The sequence below is a fragment of the Martes martes genome (assembly GCF_963455335.1).
Source record: "Martes martes genome assembly, chromosome: 1".
In the NCBI taxonomy this organism is placed as follows: Eukaryota; Metazoa; Chordata; class Mammalia; order Carnivora; family Mustelidae; genus Martes; species Martes martes.
Window position 1 is genome coordinate 74,140,725 of NC_137888.1, and position 21,260 is coordinate 74,161,984.

General features: G+C 39.1%; 1 protein-coding gene across 2 annotated transcripts in view; it reads right to left on the reverse strand.

The window, feature by feature from the left end:
* CP (ceruloplasmin) overlaps positions 1–16,549 on the reverse strand; it is a 53,215-nt gene extending 36,666 nt beyond the window's left edge. For both annotated transcript variants that reach the window (XM_080804422.1, XM_080804421.1), the window contains exons 1-6: positions 16,240–16,549; positions 8,558–8,805; positions 6,565–6,777; positions 5,641–5,814; positions 3,550–3,804; positions 2,349–2,520 (exon numbers count right to left, since the gene is read on the reverse strand). In XM_080804422.1, coding sequence (XP_080660548.1) covers positions 2,349–2,520; positions 3,550–3,804; positions 5,641–5,814; positions 6,565–6,777; positions 8,558–8,805; positions 16,240–16,382 — 1,205 coding nt within the window. In that variant the 5' untranslated portion in view covers positions 16,383–16,549. The remainder of the gene's footprint in view (positions 1–2,348; positions 2,521–3,549; positions 3,805–5,640; positions 5,815–6,564; positions 6,778–8,557; positions 8,806–16,239) is intronic.
* Between the last annotated feature and the right edge of the window lie 4,711 nt (positions 16,550–21,260).

Here is a 21,260-nt window from a genome sequence, read left to right on the forward strand (position 1 = left end):
GAAGTGTTGGGAAGAGGCCCCAAAAACTTTCCAAAGAAAGTGGTTTTTCAAAACGATCTAGAAGAGAGAGTCAAGTTAGAAAGATGAAATATGTGTGGTGGGGAGAATGAGGTGGGTGTTTACAAAGAAGCAATACCCTGTGGAAGGTTCAGAGGAAAGAGTGAACCATGTTTGATGAAATATGACCGGAGCATGATGTACGGGGCAGGGCAAAAGAGAGAGAAAGAGGCAGAAGAGAGAGAGTGAGGCTTGGAGAGATAGGGGGTGGGTAGCAGGACCCAGTTAAAGTTTCAGTACTCCATCCCAGAGCAGTGGGGAAGCTCTGAAAGATGTGAGCATTCAGGAGTAGCATTTTAAGAGGATCCCTCAGGTGGGGAAAAACTAGACAACCACTGGAGACGTTTAGGATATACTGAGGCAGTACCTAATGAAGAGAGAAAGAGGGAGTGGTGACGTGGGGAGTCAGGGATGGTGCTCAGGTTTCAGGCTTGACTGAGGGATGCATAGTGATTGATACTATTCACACAGAGGAGGAAGCTCAGACATAAACGGGGAAGACAATAGGTTCAGATTAGACTACTGATTTGAAGGGACCTCATCCAAGTGGGGTGTCTTTTAAACAATTTGAAATGCAAATCTACAATTTACAAGATGCAGCTTTGGAATCATTGCATCTGGATGTCAGTGTAGCCTGGGACCTAAACATCTGCTTCAGGAATCACAGACCTGCGTGGAGGCAGGCCTGGCCATGGACATGGCATGTGTTATTGGGTAAGCTACTTAACCTTTCCAAGTAGGTGGGAGGCAAATAAGGCTCCCCTTAGGAGGTGATATTTGAGCAGGAACTTGAATAAGGGGTGTGGCATAATCTCATCAACATTTTGGAAAGCTTACTTTGGGTGCTTTATAGAGAATGGACAGTAGGAAAGGAAGTCTAAGCGGTGAAGAATGGCTGGGAGGCTGTGGAAGTCATTAGACATGGACAGGGGTAGTTTCTGTGTATCTAAGGATACTGTCAAGAGAGTGAAAAGAAAACCTATAGAATGGGAGAAAATATTTGCAAACCATATATCTGGTAAGAGGTTAATATCCAAAATATGTAAGGAAGTCATAGGCTTTAACAACCACTACCAACAAGAACAAAAACAAACAACCCAATTCAACAATGGGATAAGGACTTGAACAGATGTTTCTCTGAATCACCAACAAGAACATGAAAAGATGTTCAACATCACTAATCATCAGTAAAATACAAGTCCAAACCACAATAAGATACAACTTCACACCCAATAAGATGACTATTATAAGAAAATGTGAAATAAATATTGGCAAGGGAGTGGAGAAATTGGAGTTCTTGTACATTACTGGTGGGCCTGTAAACTGGTACAGCCACTGTAGGAAACAATATGGCTGTTCCTCAAAAAATTAAAAATGCAATTGTCATATGATTGAGCAATTCCATTCCTGGGATGTACACAAAAGAATTGAAAGAAGAGATGTAAACAATGCTCATCCTTCTATGTTCATAGGTGCATTATTCACAATAGCCAAAAATGGAAACAACCCAAATTTTCATCAACAGACAGATGGATAAATAAAATGTGATACACATGTATAATGGAATATTATTGAGCCTTGAAGAAGAACAAATGCTATGACATGGATGAACCGTGAAAAGATTATGCTAAGTGAAGTAAGCCAGACAAAAAATGACAAATACTCCACTATCCCACTTGTATTAAGTGCCCAGAATAGGCAAGTTCATAGAGATAGGAAGTAGAAGTTATCAGGGATTGGAAAGCTACTATTTAATGGATACAGACTTTCTATTCAGAATGATGGCAAAGTTCTAGAAATGGATAGTGTGGATGATGGTACAATTTTGTGAACGTACTTAATACTGCCAGATTGCACAATGCTGTATTTTCTCTTATTTTTTTAAAAAAATAATTAATTAGCCAATTAATTAATTAATTAATTAACTAATTTTTATTTGACTTCAATTAGCCAATATAGCTCTGTATTTTCATGAAAGGAAAGCTAATGCATTGATCAGTCTAATTATACTCAGTATTTTCTGAGGAATTTGTTAAGCATCTGATAATTTTTAAAATCTTTTTCTTTCATGACCTCAAAAGTCATATTTCTAAAGGGAGACTCATACCAAACACTTTAATAAATATTTAACAGTATAGTTACTCAGTTTCAGGTACCAATTATAATGTTAATTCCTGATTCCATCTTTTGTGGATCTTTCTTTCTCTCTCTCTTTCTCTCTCTCTTTCTTTCTCTCCCTCCGTCTTTCCTTCGAGTCCTATTTTGAAATAATAGTCTTTTTCCTGAATTACCTTCCAGGGGCTGTTAAGTTTTCTTTGGTGAAGATGTCTATTCCAGAAGGTGCATAGTTCCAGACGATTTCCTCAGCAGCGATGTAGTAATGTCTAACATGTTTCCCGCGAATATTGTCCTCTGATGAAGGCTTGTTACAGTCTTGTACCTGGAAAAAGGCCTGGAGACCAGCTGAAAGCCACATGGAAGGAGACATTGGTTAATGGAGCCAATGGTTTTTCCCTCCTACTGCCTTGTAAACACTGCTGGTGAAATAACAGATGGGAATTGAAGAAATAGACATCTAGAAACAATACTAAAAATTATAGTAAACTGCGGTAACTAAACTACTGGTGGAAAATTCAAGCAGTAAAACTTCTCTATATGGCACAGAGAAGAGATATTAAACACTAGTATTTTAAAAAATATGGTACCAATCTTTGTGGTTTCACTTGGGAGGTCTTTTGGTGAGGAAAAAAAGGACACATTAATAGATAATTAATGAAGAGAGGTTTGGCCTCGCTTCATATTTTAAGGGCCAAGATGGAGTAGAGGAGGAGGAATAGAATGAGCATATATGATTATTGTTCTCAGACAAAATCAAAATGGTTATGCACTCAGTGTGTTGGGTCTTCTGAGGCCAAGGTCATATTTAATAGGTGAGGTTATGTCTGAAGGTCAGAGTTAACATACCAAAAAGACCCAGATTAAAGTTAATTTCTTCAGGAGATCAATATTACAAACTAGTATTTTTTTAAGAACTAAAAATGTTCTTATATTGAAGAAATAGAGGAGGAATTTAGCTAGTTAAACCAAGGAACAATTGGACTCAAAGAACAAAGTTGGTTATACTTGATAGAACCAAGAAAAAAAAAAGCTATCTTTCAGCACCACATGCAAATCTTCTGGCATTTACGATAATGTGTATTTTACAAAGCTGAGAAGTTACATAGAGAATTATACTTTTAGGACAGGAGTACACAATCAGAACCAGTTGTTATTTCCCCCAAATTAGTACATTTTCACATTTCATTACTTTATAAAATTCCAGTCTTTCAGTCCTTTTTATTACATTATGATGCATACTGTCATAGGAATGAAATTATGTTACCAGTTCAAGGTTCAGATTATTCCTGATTCCCTATAATTACCTCATTAGTGGTGTAACTGAGACATGATGCTATTTCAGCTGACAGCTCATTTTGGGTAAAGATGCCTTACCTTTCAAGTGGTTAAGATTCTGACAGCTAAGCATCCATTCTCCAGGATTCTGGGCCACCATGAAAGCTTCGAAGAGGGTAGCAGGAAAGAGATTGACTGTATCAATTCGGTAGTTCTTATTAGTCAACACCTGGCCGTGGAAGAAGGCTGCATGCACATCCACTTCATTACCCATACCAAAAAGATACCATCTGACTCTGTCCTCTGCACACATGGAGAGTCCCGGGAGACTTCCGAAAACGTATCCATTCACAGCTGTAAGCCAAGAGCAGAGATTGTGACTCACAGACATTGGTGCCTGGGACTGTAATAATCATCTCTATAGGAACAGAATGAACTTGGGATGGAAAATACATGACATATATCCTGCTGCTAATCCTCCTTCCTGTACCCACATCAGACATCACTAATCAATCACAGCACTCTTATTTTAGACCTGAATTCAGCCTCAGGAATTTTGTCAACACAGCATTAGCAGATGAACACAACACTGAAGATGAAACCTGTTTGCTTTCTCTATTAGGATCTATCCTCATTAGTATGTGTATTTAGAAATACAAATATGTGCTTATATTCATACATACATACAAAATGTCTACACATAAATTTTTAAAAAGACTGAAGGTTATTTAGTAATCAATCATGTATCATGTTGATAGGGGTAATATGAATGACTTTAATGTTTTCTTTCTGCTTGTCAGAACTCTGCCAATTTTCTACAGTGAATATGAATTACTTGTGTAATAACACGAGGAAAGCTTTTTTCTTTTCTTTTCTTTTTTTAAAAGATTGGCAGAAAAAATTAGAAGAGATGTGGAGGAGGAAAGAAGAAATGCAGGGGAAGGGTTGTAGGGACCAGTACCAGAGCCACAAAGCCCTAAAAGTCCAAAGGCAGGGTGATGTAAAGCCTTTTGAAGAAATTTAGGATCACTATTCAAACTCGGTGGTCCTAGAAGTAAGGTGAAAATTGGTTCTCAGTAGCACCATGAATTATACAACAGAGGTACAACCAGACTGACCCAGACTAGATGTTTGAGTATCTTTTTCTAACATCTATTTTTGATTAGTGCAGAACAGAGGCAGGATTGAAGTATAGAAAGAGGGCCTTCTAGCCAGAAATAAGCAAAAGTTGGTGAAAAAATTCTGTACTTCGTTAGTCAGTTATTTTTCTGCTTTGGTGGTTATTTTTTGTATCATCAATTTGAGTAAAGATTATTTTGAAGAAGCTAAACACGAACAAAATCTATACTTCTTGGTCTAGTTGATGTTAAGAGATATGATTTTTTTAATGCAAATTCCGAGTGATAGAAAACTTTACTAAGCTCGTTATTTTGTGTCTGGGGGCACAATTAAGAAATAAGGAGAAACCTAGGCAGTAAAAAAAGCATTTCTAGAAGAAATAAAGTGAATTAAAAGTTAGAAAAAAATGATGCAGATGAAAAATGTATGCATAAAAGAAATACCTTATAGAACTAGTGGTTTGAACTATTTTCCTAAATACAGTTCAATGCTTTATGATAGAAGTATAATTTTAAGCATTTAGTTTAATAATTTTAGGCTGCCTCAAATAATTTTTGGGATGAGTTTGGAGGTTAAACAAATATATAAACAAATATAACATGCATATACATTAAACCATAATTGATGATGTTTTCTACTTATTAGTTTGGGAATAATTTGGTGTATCCAGTTTTACTAGGCACAGAGTTTTGATTTGATCTGTTTAGCTGAATATGGAGTTGCACATTTAATATGCCTTCTAATCAAGGCCATACTAGAAACACACTACTTAGTGATGCCTGGGTGGCTCCATTTGTTAAGCATCTCTCTTCATATCAGGTCATGATCCTAGGGTCTTGGGATCAAGCCCTGCATCAGGCTGCTTGCTCAACAGGCAGCCTACTTCTCTCTCTGCCTGCTGCTTCCCCTGCTGGTGTTCTCTCCCTCTCTCTCTGACAAGTAAATAAGTAAAAATCTTAAAAAAAAAAAAAATAAAGAAGCACACTATTTATTCATGTGAAGGATAAACATAGCAGACCTAAGAGATCAAGAAAAATAAGACCAAAATTAACACATCTTCTATAATCTTACAATACATCCTGTTACTCTCCTGGAAGTCTTCATCATCTTTGTCAACTTTCTCTGGTTCAGAGCAATAGGTTTTAATGTTGTCATCTAGATACCAGCTGAGATTTTCATCCACCACAGAAAACATCACCACAAATTCTTGGTCAATATTTTTTTCTTTTTCATTATCCAGAGAATCTGAAGTGAAAATTACTCATTTAGTAGAAGTTAATCTTTAACATGTATTTTTAGCAGGTGATTTATAGCTTTAAAGATTTATTTTTCTTATAAAGCACAAATCTGGATTAGTCACTTCTGTTTTACAAACATGGAAACACTAGGAAATTTTATGGTCAGTGTCCAGGGCTTGGAGATCCTCATATATCTGAATATCCACTGACCACATAATTATTCAATACTCTTTGGCAGATGTGAAGGTTGGAATTTAAAGTTGTGTGTATATGTTTTGGTCCCATAAGCTGAGACAGTAAGTCTTTGCAGGTAACTCATTATCCCAGTAAGAATAAGATTTCAAGCTCTTGAGTTATGTTGTCTTTGTCATGATGCTAGAAATAGATACTGTGATCCTGTATTGACCAACACAATACAGATAGCTACAGACCTATCACCACGGAGTGCTGCTAAGGGGGTCACTTTCAGTAAAGTCATACATCTCTTCAACAACACTGTTGAAAATTACATATAGCAAAATCTATCTTCCAGGAAAGCATGTTTCTGACTGTTTAGCAATGTGTGTGAATGCTGTTCCATTTATCTCTTCTTTTTTTCCTGTCCTGCTTTTTCTTTCCTTTTTCTCTGGATTCACCCCCCACTCAACCTTACCTACTCAATCATAACACAGAAGAGTTGACTTATAGTTAAAAAAACAAACTGCCCTGTCTCTTGCCTTTTGGTCATACATTGTGACCAACAATGGAAAAAATGTACCTTTTTTACAGATTATTAAGGGTCCGATGAGTCCTGAGGCAATATCTTTTGGAGCATCAATGTGGGAATGGTAAATCCTGGTCACACAATTGCTATCTTCCTCACCAGGACTCTGGTCTTGGGTGGCATCCAATACGTATGTGTACTGCTCGCCTGGATACACTTTGTCATCTGCTTTGTGAAAATCTGTTGTGTTGTCAGGATAGATGGCCCCTGGGAAGCAATATGCAATAAAGTTACAAAGTGAATATATTTGAACTTAAATTAGAGAATAGATGCTCCATTAATTATTTCAGCAAACATTTATTCAATTTCTAGTATGTGCCCTCTTGGGGATATAGTGATGACCTGTTTGAACACAGAGGAGTGAAGGAGTGAGAGGCTAATGACTAAGGGGTCTGGAAGCTTGACAGAAAATTTGGTGATTATTATTTTTTATACTTACTGAATCTTAAGGGAGTAGTAATAGAGAAGAGTGACCTTTGGTCTGCAATTTAAAGAACCACTTTTGCTTTGGGGTCATGGTATGGAAGCATGAGCAGAATGGCTACTCTCTATTATAATTTGGAACCTCTTATATGATATCAAATTTTTGCCCATGAAGTAACTACAGATTTTCAAAAATTTTGTACTTTAAATTTTGGAAATTTCGAGAAACATGTAAAAGCCAAGAAAATAATATAATGAACTTCCACGTACCTGTCAACTGAACTTTAACAATGATAACTCAAGGCCGATCCTGTTTCATCTATACCCTCACCTACTCTTATCTCCATCACCATCGAATTATTCTAAAGCAAATTCCAGGCATCATATAATTTCATTCATAAATACTTGAATATGTACCTCTAAAGGATAAGAGCTCTTCTTTCTTTTCACAGAAACACAATATAACTACCATAACTTAAAAATGAGTAATACCCTAATATACCATTAAATCGTAAGAAAAGAAATAAGACGGCAATCAATCTCCATGTTAGGAACATATTTGTTTGTTTCAGAAGAACAAACCAAGATAGATGGTCAAAACAATCAGCTTCTAGAGCAATACCTCTTTAAAAAAGAAAATTAATAATTTAAAAAAATCTAATTTTATCTTCATTTCTAGACTTACTCCCTATAATTTCAGTTAGCATGGCCTCCGCATTTTTGCTTATGATAATATCTGATGTTCATTGAGGTATTACTATGTACTCTTATTGTCCCTATTTTATATATGAGGACACTGAAGCACAGAGAATTTAAGTAACTTGCCTAAATCACTCAGCCAATAAAAGTCAAGGCTGCACTTGAAACTTGCTCTTATCCACAACAAAACACCACCTCTTTCAATCATCATTACCATCATTGAGTACTAAAAATGAGTTTATCCCAAGTTAGGATGGGATGGGACAATGGCCACAGTATGTTCACAAGTAGGAACTTCAGAGGTGAGACAATCCCTCTTTCAAGTCCTGTTTCCTCCCTCTGGATGTTTGCCTTTTCTAGGCCTTAATGCCCATTGTCTAGTTCTCTCATTCTCTTTGGCTGGGAGGGAAGTCCCCATTCTCACTGACTCACTCACTCTATCAGTCTGCCCAGAAGTCCCCTTACGTTCACATTTCAAAAAGCCAGCACCGGGTCGCCTGGGTGGCTCAGTGGGTTAAAGCCTCTGCCTTTGGCTCAGGTCATGATTTCAGGGTCCTCGGATCGAGCCCCGCATCGGGCTCTCTGCTTAGTGGGGAGCCTGCTTCCCCTCCTCTCTCTCTGCCTGCCTCTCTTCCCACTTGCGATCTCTGTCTGTCAAGTAAATAAATAAAATTAAAAAAAAAAAAAAGGCAAGCACAACTGAGGGAAACAGCATTATAATGATACTTGTTAATAAAATCGCTTAAAGCTAAATGACACAGTGATAGGTCTTATCCAGGAGGGGAGGCCATAATCTTACAAGTTAAAAAAGTGCCCCTATTGAGAAGTTAGAGGAAATTCCAGCTAGAGTATGAGCTGAACTTACCCTCATGTTCCTTACGGTAAGTTATTCCGTGCGGATGAAAAGTGTAGGGCCTAGAGGCAAAGTTTTTTAAGTGTACATAAACATTATCTCCAGTTTCAGCTTTGATAATAGGGCCTAAAAACCCCAGCCAGATGGGTTTTTCTAAAACTGTTGTAAAGGTTTTGTCTGTGTACTGAAGATAAAGAGCCTTCTTATAGATCCTTCCAATTCTATTTGGGCCATTTTGAAGATAGACATCGGAATGTTCCCTGCAAAGGAAAAGAAGACAACTCTATCAGAAGCCATCATTTCGGGGGATAACGTTATAATTGTAACATCTCATGTGATTAAAGAAAAATTAATAACCACATTACATGAAATGTTTGCCTATTGTTGTATGGATGCTTCCCCAAAAATGGAGACGTGAGAGGGTACTCATCCTGTTATTTTAACTGTGAGGCGTCCCACCTCAGGTGTGTAGCAGAGAATCATGTGTGAAGGCACCATAAAATATGGTATATCTTACCAGAGTATTTTTCTACAGGATTTTTATGTTAAAACCCAGAGGCATTATGAAAAAGAATACAAAATTAAAGTGAAATATTAAGATAAAGCAGTTAAGAGTTTACTCACAGTATACCTCTTTCAGCTACTAGAAAAAAATGAGTTTATAAGCAGTTAATCTGGATACTTGAGACTTTGGTGTGTGCATATGTTTGTTTTCCAATATAAATAAAATTTGTGATGCTAAATTAGTTTTACCATTTGTATTTCTTTTAGCATCACTAAACCAAGATTGGAATTGATGCATGCAATATGTGTGGGTTTTAAAATTGCCTTTGGATTCAAATTACCCTTATGTTCTTTTAATCCCTTGCTACTGAAAATACTTGAACACTGAATATTTACATTCTGCTTAGTGGCTGATTCATAGTTGCTTAAAACTCTTCTAAAAATATTAGCAAATTAAATTATAACTGAGCAGGAAGAGGAGGAGAAAGAAAGACAAGAAAGGAAAAGAAAGTGAGTTTGGTATTCAAACTTTAAAGTGATGCTTATGTTGTCCTTAACAGAAGGCTCTGGATCGCTCAGGGAGATTGATTAGTGTTACCCATTTAGGAGGACGCACTTAAAACCTGGACTTTGGCAAGCCCTGCCACAAATAGGATCTCCTCCAGGAGAATAAAAACTGCTAACACTCAGGCTAATGATCTGAGGTTTGTGTTTCTTCCTATGAGTGTGTGTGTGTGTGAGTGTGTCTTGCCAACATTCACCACAGTGACCTTTGATTCTTACGGTTTCTACTCAACCCCCGTGGAGCCGGAAGTCTGAATGGAGAATAAACTTCGTCTTATTTCCACAGCTGTAAGCTCATCGGAGAGAGTGAGAGACACGTTTCCTTCTTTTCTTCAGGACAAGAGGAGGGCTTGTCTGGGAGCTCTGGACTACTGTTGCTGCAGAGTTTAAAGGCTTAGTTGTTCAAAATTCTAGGGTTGCAGCCTAATATTTCTTTTCTTTCTTTCTTTTTTTTTTTAAATTTATTTGACAGACAGAGATCACAAGTCGGCAGAGAGGCAGGCAGAGAGAGAGGAGGAAGCAGGCTCCCTGCTGAGCAGAGCTCCCGATGCAGGGCTCGATCCCAGGACCCTGAAATCATGATTTGAGCCGAAGGAGGACTTTAACCCACTGAGCCACCCAGGCGCCCCGCAGCCTAATATTTCTTAAGTTTTAATGTGCCTGAGGATCTACTGAAGACCTTGAAGGAAGGCAACCTCCTGAGCCCCAGCACCATTGTTTCTGATGGTGCGCATCTGGGCTGGGGCTCAGGCATTCATAGTTACTAAGAAACACCCCGGTGTGTTGTGTTGCAGGCATTCAGCACTGGGCCATGGGAAAGCTGAATATCGAAGACTCCAAAGTGAAGAGGAAGAGAGCTGCCTAATCCCAGACGCAGTGGGATTTCTGGGGAAGGCGAGACAGAAAGGTGGCAGGCTCTGTTTCCAGAGCCTACCATGGTGGTGGCCAGACCTCTGTTAGTATAGTTGCATGAGGACATCTGAGTAAATCTGAGAGCAGGAGCCAGTGAGCAGAGCTGCTTGGCAGAGGTTCTGGGGGCTGAGCTCGGGCAGCAGCAGCAGGTGCTCAAAACAGCAGACCACCATGCCCTGGATTGACCAGAGGACTCTGACGACGAGCATCTCATCCTTGTAACCGTATAACGACGATGCCATATCTCCCAGGTTGTGGGAACTCTGGGTTTCTCAAATTACTCACTGAGAAATGAGCCCTTTTTGATGGGAAGGGGGCCAAGCTGGGCATTAGAAAACAAAGAAGTGACCTCTTTTGCTGCATTTCTCCTAATTGTTTACATTTTCTAATTGTTAGAGTTTCCATTTCATTAGAATAAAATAGAAAAACTAATTCAGGAAGGCTCAGAGGGATTTCGAGAACATCAAAATGCATGGGAAAACAGCAGGACAGAGGGGGTGAATTCTTCCTCTAACACTGCAGCATTAGCATGAACGGGGGAGTCCTCATAAGCAGATGTTTTAACAACGGCAAAATTCTGAGGCACTGCAGGCTACTGAGATTAAAAGCAGATTCATCCAGTCGGGACTGCGGTGAGAAGGTTCACAAGAGTACAATTTCAGTGAGGTACACAGCGAGAGCACGGCTCACAGTGCACAGATGGAGTTCCTCTCTGGTCGCCCCAGCAGGCCCTGGCACACTCAGTCTTACACAAGCCCGTCCAGGTCTGAGGGTAAATTTTCTCCAGTGTCTCCTAGTGGTAGGAGATGGGTCCTGATGATATTTAAATTCAGATTCTAATCCGTGTTCTAAAATGCCTTCTTGATTCACATTTTACGTAGGCCCTCAAATTCTTAGGGCTTCACTCAAATACACTGTGTACTTGTATTTTCTGAGTGTGACTCTGAAACACATGAGAACATGTCACATCCCATTTCAATAAAATGTAGTGGGTTTTGTCGGAATGCCTTTGTTGCATGGAAGATCCCCTGTATTAATCACCTCCTGATACAGGAGGAGCATGGCCTAAGCCTTAGGATTCACTCTTCGTACCCAGAGATTTGGGGAAGGCAAAAACTGCTTTTGAAATAATTGATCAGAAGTTATAACATATTCAGGGTTTTTGACATTTGGAATTCCTTTTATATACACAGCAATATGTGAAATATGTTTCCCATCTTTTCTTTTTTAATAAAATTAACCAAACTGGGAAATATTTCCTATCATATGATATTCTGAGGGAGGTCTATTTCATAATGTTCTGTCTCCAAAGGAACATCAAAGGATCATTAGAAGATGTCTATTTAATTTCAAGAGCACAGCTTGGGGACAAGGGTCAGTTACTAGAAGCTTGCAGGAAGTTTGCCAGTCAGATATTCAGTCAAAAGTATCCATTATAGTTGCTCTTTGAACCAGATAATTCATATTAATTGTAGTTCTTCCTGTTGACAATTTTAACAGGCTCTCTTCTACTCATTACAATAGATACTACCTCCCTGTCAGTAATCACATCCTTTTTTTTATCCCCCCAGCTTCTAGAATCCTATAACCAACACTTACAGTTTGTGGTAGATTCACACACAGAAGTGAGTTTTTAATAGGTAGTGGAATTAAAAAAAATTTTATACTGCCTTAGTAAGATGATAATAATGCTACATCCTTCCATAAATTCAGAATGCACTTGAGTGGTCTTGGTTTATGTTTCGGCATAATTACTAAAATGTGGGTAATATATGGGAAAAGTTTCTGGATTCTTGGCTTCATCAGTCGAGACACAGAACATTAGTTTTCTATTGCCAAATAACAAATTATCACATAGCAACTTCAAACAAAACCCTCTGATTGTATCACAGTTCCGTGAGTCAGAAGTCTGGCACAGCGTGACTGACTTCTCTGCTCAGGTTATCACAAGGCTGACATCAAGGTGCTTTCTCATCTGGAGGTGCTGGAGAAATCCACTTCCAAACTCAGTCAGGTTATTGGCAGAATTCAGTTCACTGCGGTTGTAGGATTGACATCCCCACTTCCGGGCAGGATGTAACCAGGCTGGATGTGAGCTGAGGACCTGACCCAGCTCCTCACAGCCACCGTACTCCTTCTCAAGTGGCCTCCTCCAAATGCAAGTCAGCAATATTTTCTTGAATCACCTCAAATCTCTTCTCTTTCTCTTCTTTCACTAGGAATTCTCTGGTATAGATTAGGTACACCCCAGATCATTATCCTATTTGATTTTAATTTAATTTATTTATTTGCTTGTTTATTTATTTATTTATTTAAATTCAATGTAGTTAACATATACTATATTATTACTTTCAGGGATAGAATTTAGTGATTTATCATTTGCATACAATACCCAGGGCTCATTACATCAAGTGTCCTTCTTAATCTCCCAGTTACCCCTACAGCCACTGCCCCTCCAGCAACCTTTGGTTTGTTTCCTAGAGTTAAGAGTCTCTGATGGCTTGCCTCCCGCTCTGTTTTCATCTTATTTTATTTTTCCTTCCTTTCCCTTATGTTTGTCTGTTTTGTTTCTTAAATTCCACATGAGGGAAAGGGTATGTATGGTATTGTCTTTCTCTGACTGACTTATTTCACTTAACATAATACCCTCTAGCTCCATCCACATTGGAAAAGGCAAGACTTTATTCTTTTTGATGGCTCTGTGGTATTCCATTATATACAATACCACCTGTTTCTCCATTCATCTGTCGATAGATATCTGGGCTCTTTCCATAGTTTGGCTATTGTGGATATTGCTGCTATAAACATTGGGGTGCATGTGCCCCCTCTGAATCACTATGTTTGTATCCTTTGCATAAATATCTAGTAGTGCAATTGCTGGCTCATAATGTAGCTCTATTTTTTTTTCAAAGATTTTATTTATTTATTTGGCAGACAGAGATCACAAGTAGGCAGAGAGGCAGGCAGGGTGGAGGGGTGGGGAAGCAGGCTCCCTGTGGAGCAGAGAGCCCGATGTGGGGCTCGATCCCAGGACTCTGGGATCATGACCTGAGCCGAAGGCAGAGGCCTTAACCCACTGAGCCACCCAGGCGCCCCGGTAGCTCTATTTTTAACTTTTAGAGGAATCTCAATACTGTTTTCCAGAGTGGCTGTAGCAGTTTCCATTCCCACCAACACTGTAAGAGGGTTCCCTTTTCTCCCCATCCTTGCCAACATCTGTTGTTTCCTGAGTTGTTAATTTCAGCCATTCTGACCGGTATTAAGTGGTATCTCATTGTGGTTTGGATTTGTGTTTCCCTGATGATGAGTGATGTATTTTTTCATGTGTCTGTTTGACCATTTGTATGTCTTCTCTGAAGAAATGTCTGTTTATGTCTTCTGCCCATTTCTTGATTGGATTTTTTTGTGTTTTAGGTGTTGAGTTTGATAAGTTCCTTATAGATTTTGGATACTAGCCCTTTATCTGGTAAGACATTTGCAAATATCTTCCCCCATTCCATAGGTTGCCTTTTAGTTTTGTTGACTGTTTCCTTTGCTGGGTCATCACCTTATTTTAAAGTCAACTGTATCATCGAATATAATGTAGACCATGAGAGTGATAGCTCATCATATGTACAGGTTCTGGAGGGTTAGGGACACCTCCAATGTGATGGATAAGGAGATGAGGCTTTTGGTGATATGCCTAGGTCATGAGAATGGAGCCCTCATAAATGAGATTAGTGCCTCATGAAAGAGGTTCCAGAGAGATTCCTAGGTTCTTCCACCACGTGAGGACGCAATGAAAGGGCTATGAACTAGGAAGAGAACTCTTGTTGGTATCTTGACTTTGAACTTCTCAGCCTCTAGAAAAATAGATTTCTGTTGTTAATAAGCTACCCAGTCTGTGATATTTTGTTCCAACAGCCTGAACAAAGACTGCTGGACATGCTGGTAATCAGAGACCATGAAGGGAGAAACAAATTGCTACCTAAACTCATCTTTACAAAAAGTTTAGTATAGTATTGGTGAAATTCCTAAAGCTCTGTTCAGTAGTCACTGCTCAGATTTATTTTAAAAAAAGATCACAGGCAGAGTGACCAGTGTCCTTTAGAGTTCACATGACTCTAGGCTGTTGCTGAAGCCACAGATTATCAAACCTATGTTGTGCAACTTCCCTAAGCACAGAGGAGACACAAGAGTCTTTAAAACCAAAGGAATTCTCTGTCCCCCAAACCCCCTCCCCCACCATTCTCAATAAACTCTCTCTCTCTTCTCTCACTTCTGGAATTACAGACTTATTTATGGAAGCACGCTTGGGGCAATGTTTTGCATTTAGTTTATATCTAGTGAAGCTGATTTGATTTTTGATCATGAATAAGAGCAGAAGAATTGTGGATGGGAGCATAGAGTATAGCAGTACTTTTTTTTTTTTTTTAATGTGTTTTGTTTCCCTATAGAAACTGCATATAATTTACATTGTATTTAATCAGGGAAAATACTGCCACTATACAAAATAGTTTGGTGGAGTCATGAAATCAGGTCACATTCCTAAGAAGAAACTACTACCTAAAAACCAGACTTAAAGAAATTATTGCAAGGTGTATTAGTTTTGTTTATGATCGGTTAGTTTTAGGTCAGAAACTTTTCTTACGGTAAATTAATAATGTAATGATTAAATATTATCATCAGCTATACCTTATCTTTTATTGTGAAAAATTTCAAACATGCATAAAATGAATGAGAATAGCATATACCCATCAACAGAATCAATGAAATTGATTATATACCAATTATGAAAATTGGTATACTTGCTTAGCTATTTTTAAAGATATAATCTTAGGAGCTGATGGTCATTGGGTTCATCTGTGCTTTGTCACCATTAGAATACATTTTTAAAAGTAGTGAGCATTGGTTATGGTGATAAATATTTAATTAGCATTATTAAAAGTGATGACCTCAGTATAAATTTCCATTATAAAAACATCAAGAACGATACTCTTGCATTTCTGTAGGGTGACTTTTGCTTGAAATAAGGGGAGGGAGGTTCACCTAAAACATGAAAACCTTTAAGTTACACAGTTTTTTGGGGGGGATCACTATAAATATCTCACATGTTTTATACCTGTGTGATGGACCAAGCACTGTACTAAGAGCTTTACATGCAGCCACTCTTCAAAGAACCCTATGAGGTATTCTTTATCTCCATTTTACAGATTAGCAGGCTGAGGCTGAGAGAGACAAATTGAATTAACTGTCTGGAGTCATCCAACAAGTACTGAGTGCAGTAACACCATATTTGTTAAAATGGTGTTTGATTTCTATAAATGATGTTTTAAAGGATTAAAAGACATTTTATTCTTACCTACTAGTAATCAATAAATGGTATGATAAACATAACATTTTACAGTGTCATTATGTAAATTAAGGAACTTTTGCATAAACAGACAAGAAGACTGAATCCTGATGAGAGACAAAATAATAACCAGAGGAGATAAGAAGGAGTGCCCGCAGACCCCCCCAGGACCGAGGGGAAAGGAGTTAGGCAGACTTTACCCCTAGCCAAAAATGCCCAGGAATTTAGAGATTTATTAAAGTTTCCTGGATTTCCAGTCCGCATTCTGAAGTTTCTATACACTACAAATTAATAAAATGTTTTATCTTATTGCCTTTATTTTTAAATTGACAGTTTATAAATTTGGTCTTTAAACAAACGAACAAAAAAAATAGTGACTTACCTGTCAACTGAAATAAGTTTCTTTTCACTGTCAGAGGCATAGTCCCAAGTTGTTTCGATAATTCCAATGTAATAATGCTTCTCTTTTGCCCAGGCTGAGTTACTATAGAAAAATAGAAAAATACCCAGCCACAAAGTCTTCATTTTTTTTCCTCTTGGAGCCTAAGAAGCAATGAGGCGAAATCAGAAGCCGGCAATTTTATGCTTTCTTCCTTTGTTTGCTTGATTGACACAGCTTAATGTTGCACAAAAGTAAATTGTTTCGTCAAAGCAAATAACGTTTCCCACTTCAGCTCAGTTCTGGTAAACTCAGAAAGAAAAGTTTTCCGTTGCCAGGCTTCTCTGATTACAAATAAAAAGTCAACAGTTATTGTTGGAGCCGCTAGAGTGTGCATAACTCTGCTTTCTTCCATTTATTGTGTAAATTCCAGGAGGGCAAAAAACATCGCTAAATGTTCCCTTTGTTCTTCGAACAATAAGCCACAGTACAGTGCCCTGCACGCAGTGAACTCTTAATAAATCAGGAGGAAATTATGCAAAACAGCTTAAAACATGTCACTCTTCACTTTTGAAACAGCTAACAATACTTAGTTGCAACTTGGATACAAAACATGATATTTAGTGTGCCAAATTTAAGTACCCCACAATAAGAATCTTATTTTGAAGGATTTATCTGTTTTGTATGCTCTGCACACATCTACATAGGAAGTTTACCATATTATTCTGCATTGCTATATGCAAATAAATAATAGAGCATAACAGGGGTGATAATTCTGTTTTATCATCAAAGAAATCAGACATAAGTAAATCTGTTTGCAAAAGCAAAGGTTGCTCTTAGTAAACAGAGGTTTATTATCAGAAGTAAACAGAAGTTTATTATCAGAAGTAAATAGAAGTTTATTAACAGAATTTTCTGGTTGTAACACTGTACATTTTGTGTGAATATAGCCTTTTCCTCTAGAATCTTCAATTCATTATTCTTTGTCTGAAGTTGTTTATAGAAATAGACTGGTATAGGAGAAAGGACCCTGATGTTTGTGCAATCCATTAATTCAATAGGTATTCCCGAGAGAGTCTGCTGTGCACCAGGTCCTGTTCTAAGCACTAGGGGTACAGCGGGCATGAATCCCTACCTTCATCAGCCTACATTTTAATTGTGAAAGACTGACAATGTACAAATGAAGAGTGAAATAGCTAGTATGAGAGGCAAATGCTAGGGAGAAAAATAAACCAGAGAAGGACAATGATGAGTGCCAGGGAAGACAGCAGGATGAAGATCAAAATCCAACGGCACATCATGTCACATCAGGCATGATATTTAACCCTGGCCTCAGTTTCCTCACCTGTAAAATCTCAGTCTCAGCGGACTGTTGTCCAGATGGTAATTGAAATGACCCACCATGGTTAAAGCACACAGAGATGCTGCTTTCACCAGGTCATAGTAATCTTACCTAACCGCCCTAATAGAGAAAACTGAGTCACATTGCCCAGGATGTCCCAAGACCTCCTTCCAGAGCTAGCTTTAACTGTAGTGCCTTCATGCCCACTGAGAGGACCACTGGCCCAAATCTGTGCCTTGCAAGACACTGTTCCTTTTAAATATTGGAGCCTCAGAGAGGCTCTTATTTCCAAATGGTCTACTCGGAGGGGACATCTTTTAGCATTCTCCCCAAAGGGAGAATAGCACAAAGCCACTATATGAGCCAGCAGCTTTCTGGACGTTTGCTTCTTTCTTATCCTCTATTCCATGCTCAAACTCAGCCCTGAGGGACGTGAGGACAGTGATCACATCACAGCAACAGTCCTATCCTTCTTTCAGCTAGTCTACCCCACTCCCACCCAAAAAACTCCCTAAACAAACAAAAACTGCTCAGGTAGTTACTGAGGGCTTCAGAATGTATATCGATAGCATCCCATACACTGAGGGCAAAATGAAATGGTTAAACAGTAACACCCTGCCCAGTGGGAGTAAATATTTTATGTTGCAATGCAGCAAGGGTCACGAAGTCCATATTTCTGTCCTGTTTTGTGACAGTTACCCTTCCCGTTAAAAGGCATACAGCTGCTGAATGGCGGGAAGTGGGGAGAATACTCTGAGCCCCGGTACTGTCTAAACAAGAGAGGCCACTGTGGGCTAATAAGCAACTGGCCATTGACAGGTCATTTACTGCAAATCTCCTTACAGGGAATCCAAGGTTGGACCTCAAAAGTGAACTTTGCATAATGTTGCAATTGAGAACTTCTGCGCTCAAGAAATGTGTCACAGCAGCATAAACTGGGGAGAGACAAGAAGAGCGGGGCATCCACAGGAGAGTCTCAGCGGACTTAGAGCATTGCAAGAAAGAAGAGAGGAACCTGGATAGGACCAAATAGCTCGTCCACTTACCTGTGTCTGTCAGAAAGCTGTTACCTCAGAACCCTGGGGTACCCCTTTATAGTTTGTTATAAATAATTACTGCACAGCCAGGTTAACTGTTTAGTGACCTGAGTAGAGACATAGCACAAGTTTTAATCATTTTCCACAATTTCTTTTTTTGTTCTCTTAAAGTTTTCTGGATAGGGTGAGTCTTACCTGCATTTAGCAATTAAGATCCTAGGGCTCGAGGTACCCAGGTGGCTCAGTCAGTTAAGCATCTGCTTTCAACCCAGGTGATGGTCTCAGTGTCCTGGGCTGGAGCCTTGCGTTGGGCTCCCCACTCAGTGGGGGAACCTGCTTCCCTCTCTGCCCCTCTCCTCCCAACTTGTACACTCTCTCTCTCTTTTTCTCTTTCTCTCAAATAAATAAAATCTTAAAAGAAAAAAAATTTAAGAAAAGAGATCCTGGGCCTGATAATGGCTAAAATCAAGGAAGCTTTAGCTTTATTTCTGTCTGGCAAGATTCAGTCTCTCCTTATCTCCACTATTCCTGCTTGTACCCCCTAGTTTCTTTTTGGTTGATCCATGAAAACTGCCTTTTAAGGTAAGATAGAAGGATTACTAAGAAACAGACCACTAAGGACAGTATCTCCCTTTGTGACAGCAGGAAACAGTATAAAATCCCAGGTCATTCTGCACAGGACTAGTCAGACCACCACGAAGCTATCTTTTTCACAGGAAATTGTGCAACTCTGGAATTTTATCAGTGATTGTGGTTCCATATGGAACTCTGATAACAAGTCCCTTGATGTGAACTAGTATAGCACAAGCCTGGCTGATCCTGTTCTCTACTGCTCAGTTCATGGCTCTTTAGGGAGCGATCACACAGACTAGGCTTTGGTTGTTTCATCCCCTTTGGCTGACCAAATGGGTCAAGGTTCCCTCCAGCACATACTCACAGGGACAGCTGTCATAGGCAGGGGAAGAGAAAAGCCTAGAGTTGCATTTAGCAAAAACCTTGATGGTGTTGTGGTCTACATTACAATGGGGAAAGAGATTTTTTTTTAATGGCATAAGGATTCCAATTACTCTGTTTTTGTTTTCTTACATGGTGAACAATGTAGAAATCAAAACATAGGATTTGTTAGCAATGAAAGAAAACCAGAATAGTAGACTTATTTTTATAAAAGATGAAAGAATAATTTATTCACGAGCTTTGATAACATACAACTTCAATGTGTGACTTTTTAAAAAAACAGATTTTATTTATTTATTTGAAAGAAAGAGAGAGAATGTGGCGGGGGGAGGGGGATGAAGGGGAGGAGCAGAGGGAGAAGCAGACTCACTGCTGAGCAGAGAGCCTGATGGGGGCCTATTCTCAGGACCCTGCTATCATGACCTGAGCAGAAGGCAGATGTTTAACTACGTGAGACTGAGCCACCCAAGCACACATAATGTGCAACTTTCCTGAAACATCTTCCTCTCTTGTTATGTTTGGCCTCATTCCTTCTTGCTTCTGTTCCATGCTGGGGCAATATATTCTGTGTAGGTCTTAACACTTTGATTTGTGTCTGGGTCTTAATTTATAAAAAATGACTCTGTGATGACACGAAGAGGCCAATACCATTGAAAGAAAAGTTACAATTCCCCTAGACACAAGAGAAGCACATGTCATGCAGGACCAGAGTTGTTCAGGAGGCAGAAGCAGATAAAGAGAAAGCACAGGCCACAGCCTTTGTTGGGGTTTGTGTAGGAAAAACAAGGCAGGGCAGAGTAAATAGCTTATGACTGGCTAGTCTGAATCATCTCAGCAGGCTTTGGGGCATAGAAACAGTCTCTAGTTGTTTCGTACAAGGCTCGGATTGATTTAGGACAGAAGAACTAATGGCTTGGTGTGTGGGTTACATAACAGAGGTGGTTGGGAGTATGATATCGGGGATTGGTTGTTTCACATATGAAAGACTGGTTCACCGGCAAGCTGTTCACTATCTCTAGGAATTAACTAGCTCTGGGAGGGGCAGTCTTTTCCCAGCTAGCAAGTTCCCCAAAGATGTCACGGCATGATAAAGTACTGAAAATTAAAAATTTCATATCGGAATTATCAGTTTACATGACTGTCCACTCAATTAGACTGGGCTTTCTTGGGGCCAATGACTATACCTCACTTCGTCTTGAATCCCTGGCACTTAGCATAGTACTTGACACACAGCTTAACAAAAATTGAAAGAATGAATAAATGTTGGAGGAGCAAGATGACAGAGGAGTAAGAGACCTAAATTTCGTCTGGTCCCAGGAATTCAGCTAAATAGTTATCAAACCATTCTGAACACTTACAAACTGAACAGGAAATCAAAGAGAAGAATAGCAGCAATTCTATGAAGAGAAAAGGGACCACTCACTGGAAGGTAGGACACGAGGAGACGTGAATCTGAGGCAATACATGGGAAGATAGACCATGAGGGGAGGGGTCGGCACCCTGCAAACAGTAGATCAGTGGAGCACAAAATTTGAAAATTTTAGAAGTCTACTCCACGGAGGGAGTCACTCCAGTGGCTAAGTGAGGGGCAGAATCCTCACAGGGACAGTGTGGTCTCAGAACCTGAGAGGCCACAGAAAGACTGGAGGTGTCTGAGTGTGGCAGAGCTCCCAGGTATCAGAGCTGGGAAG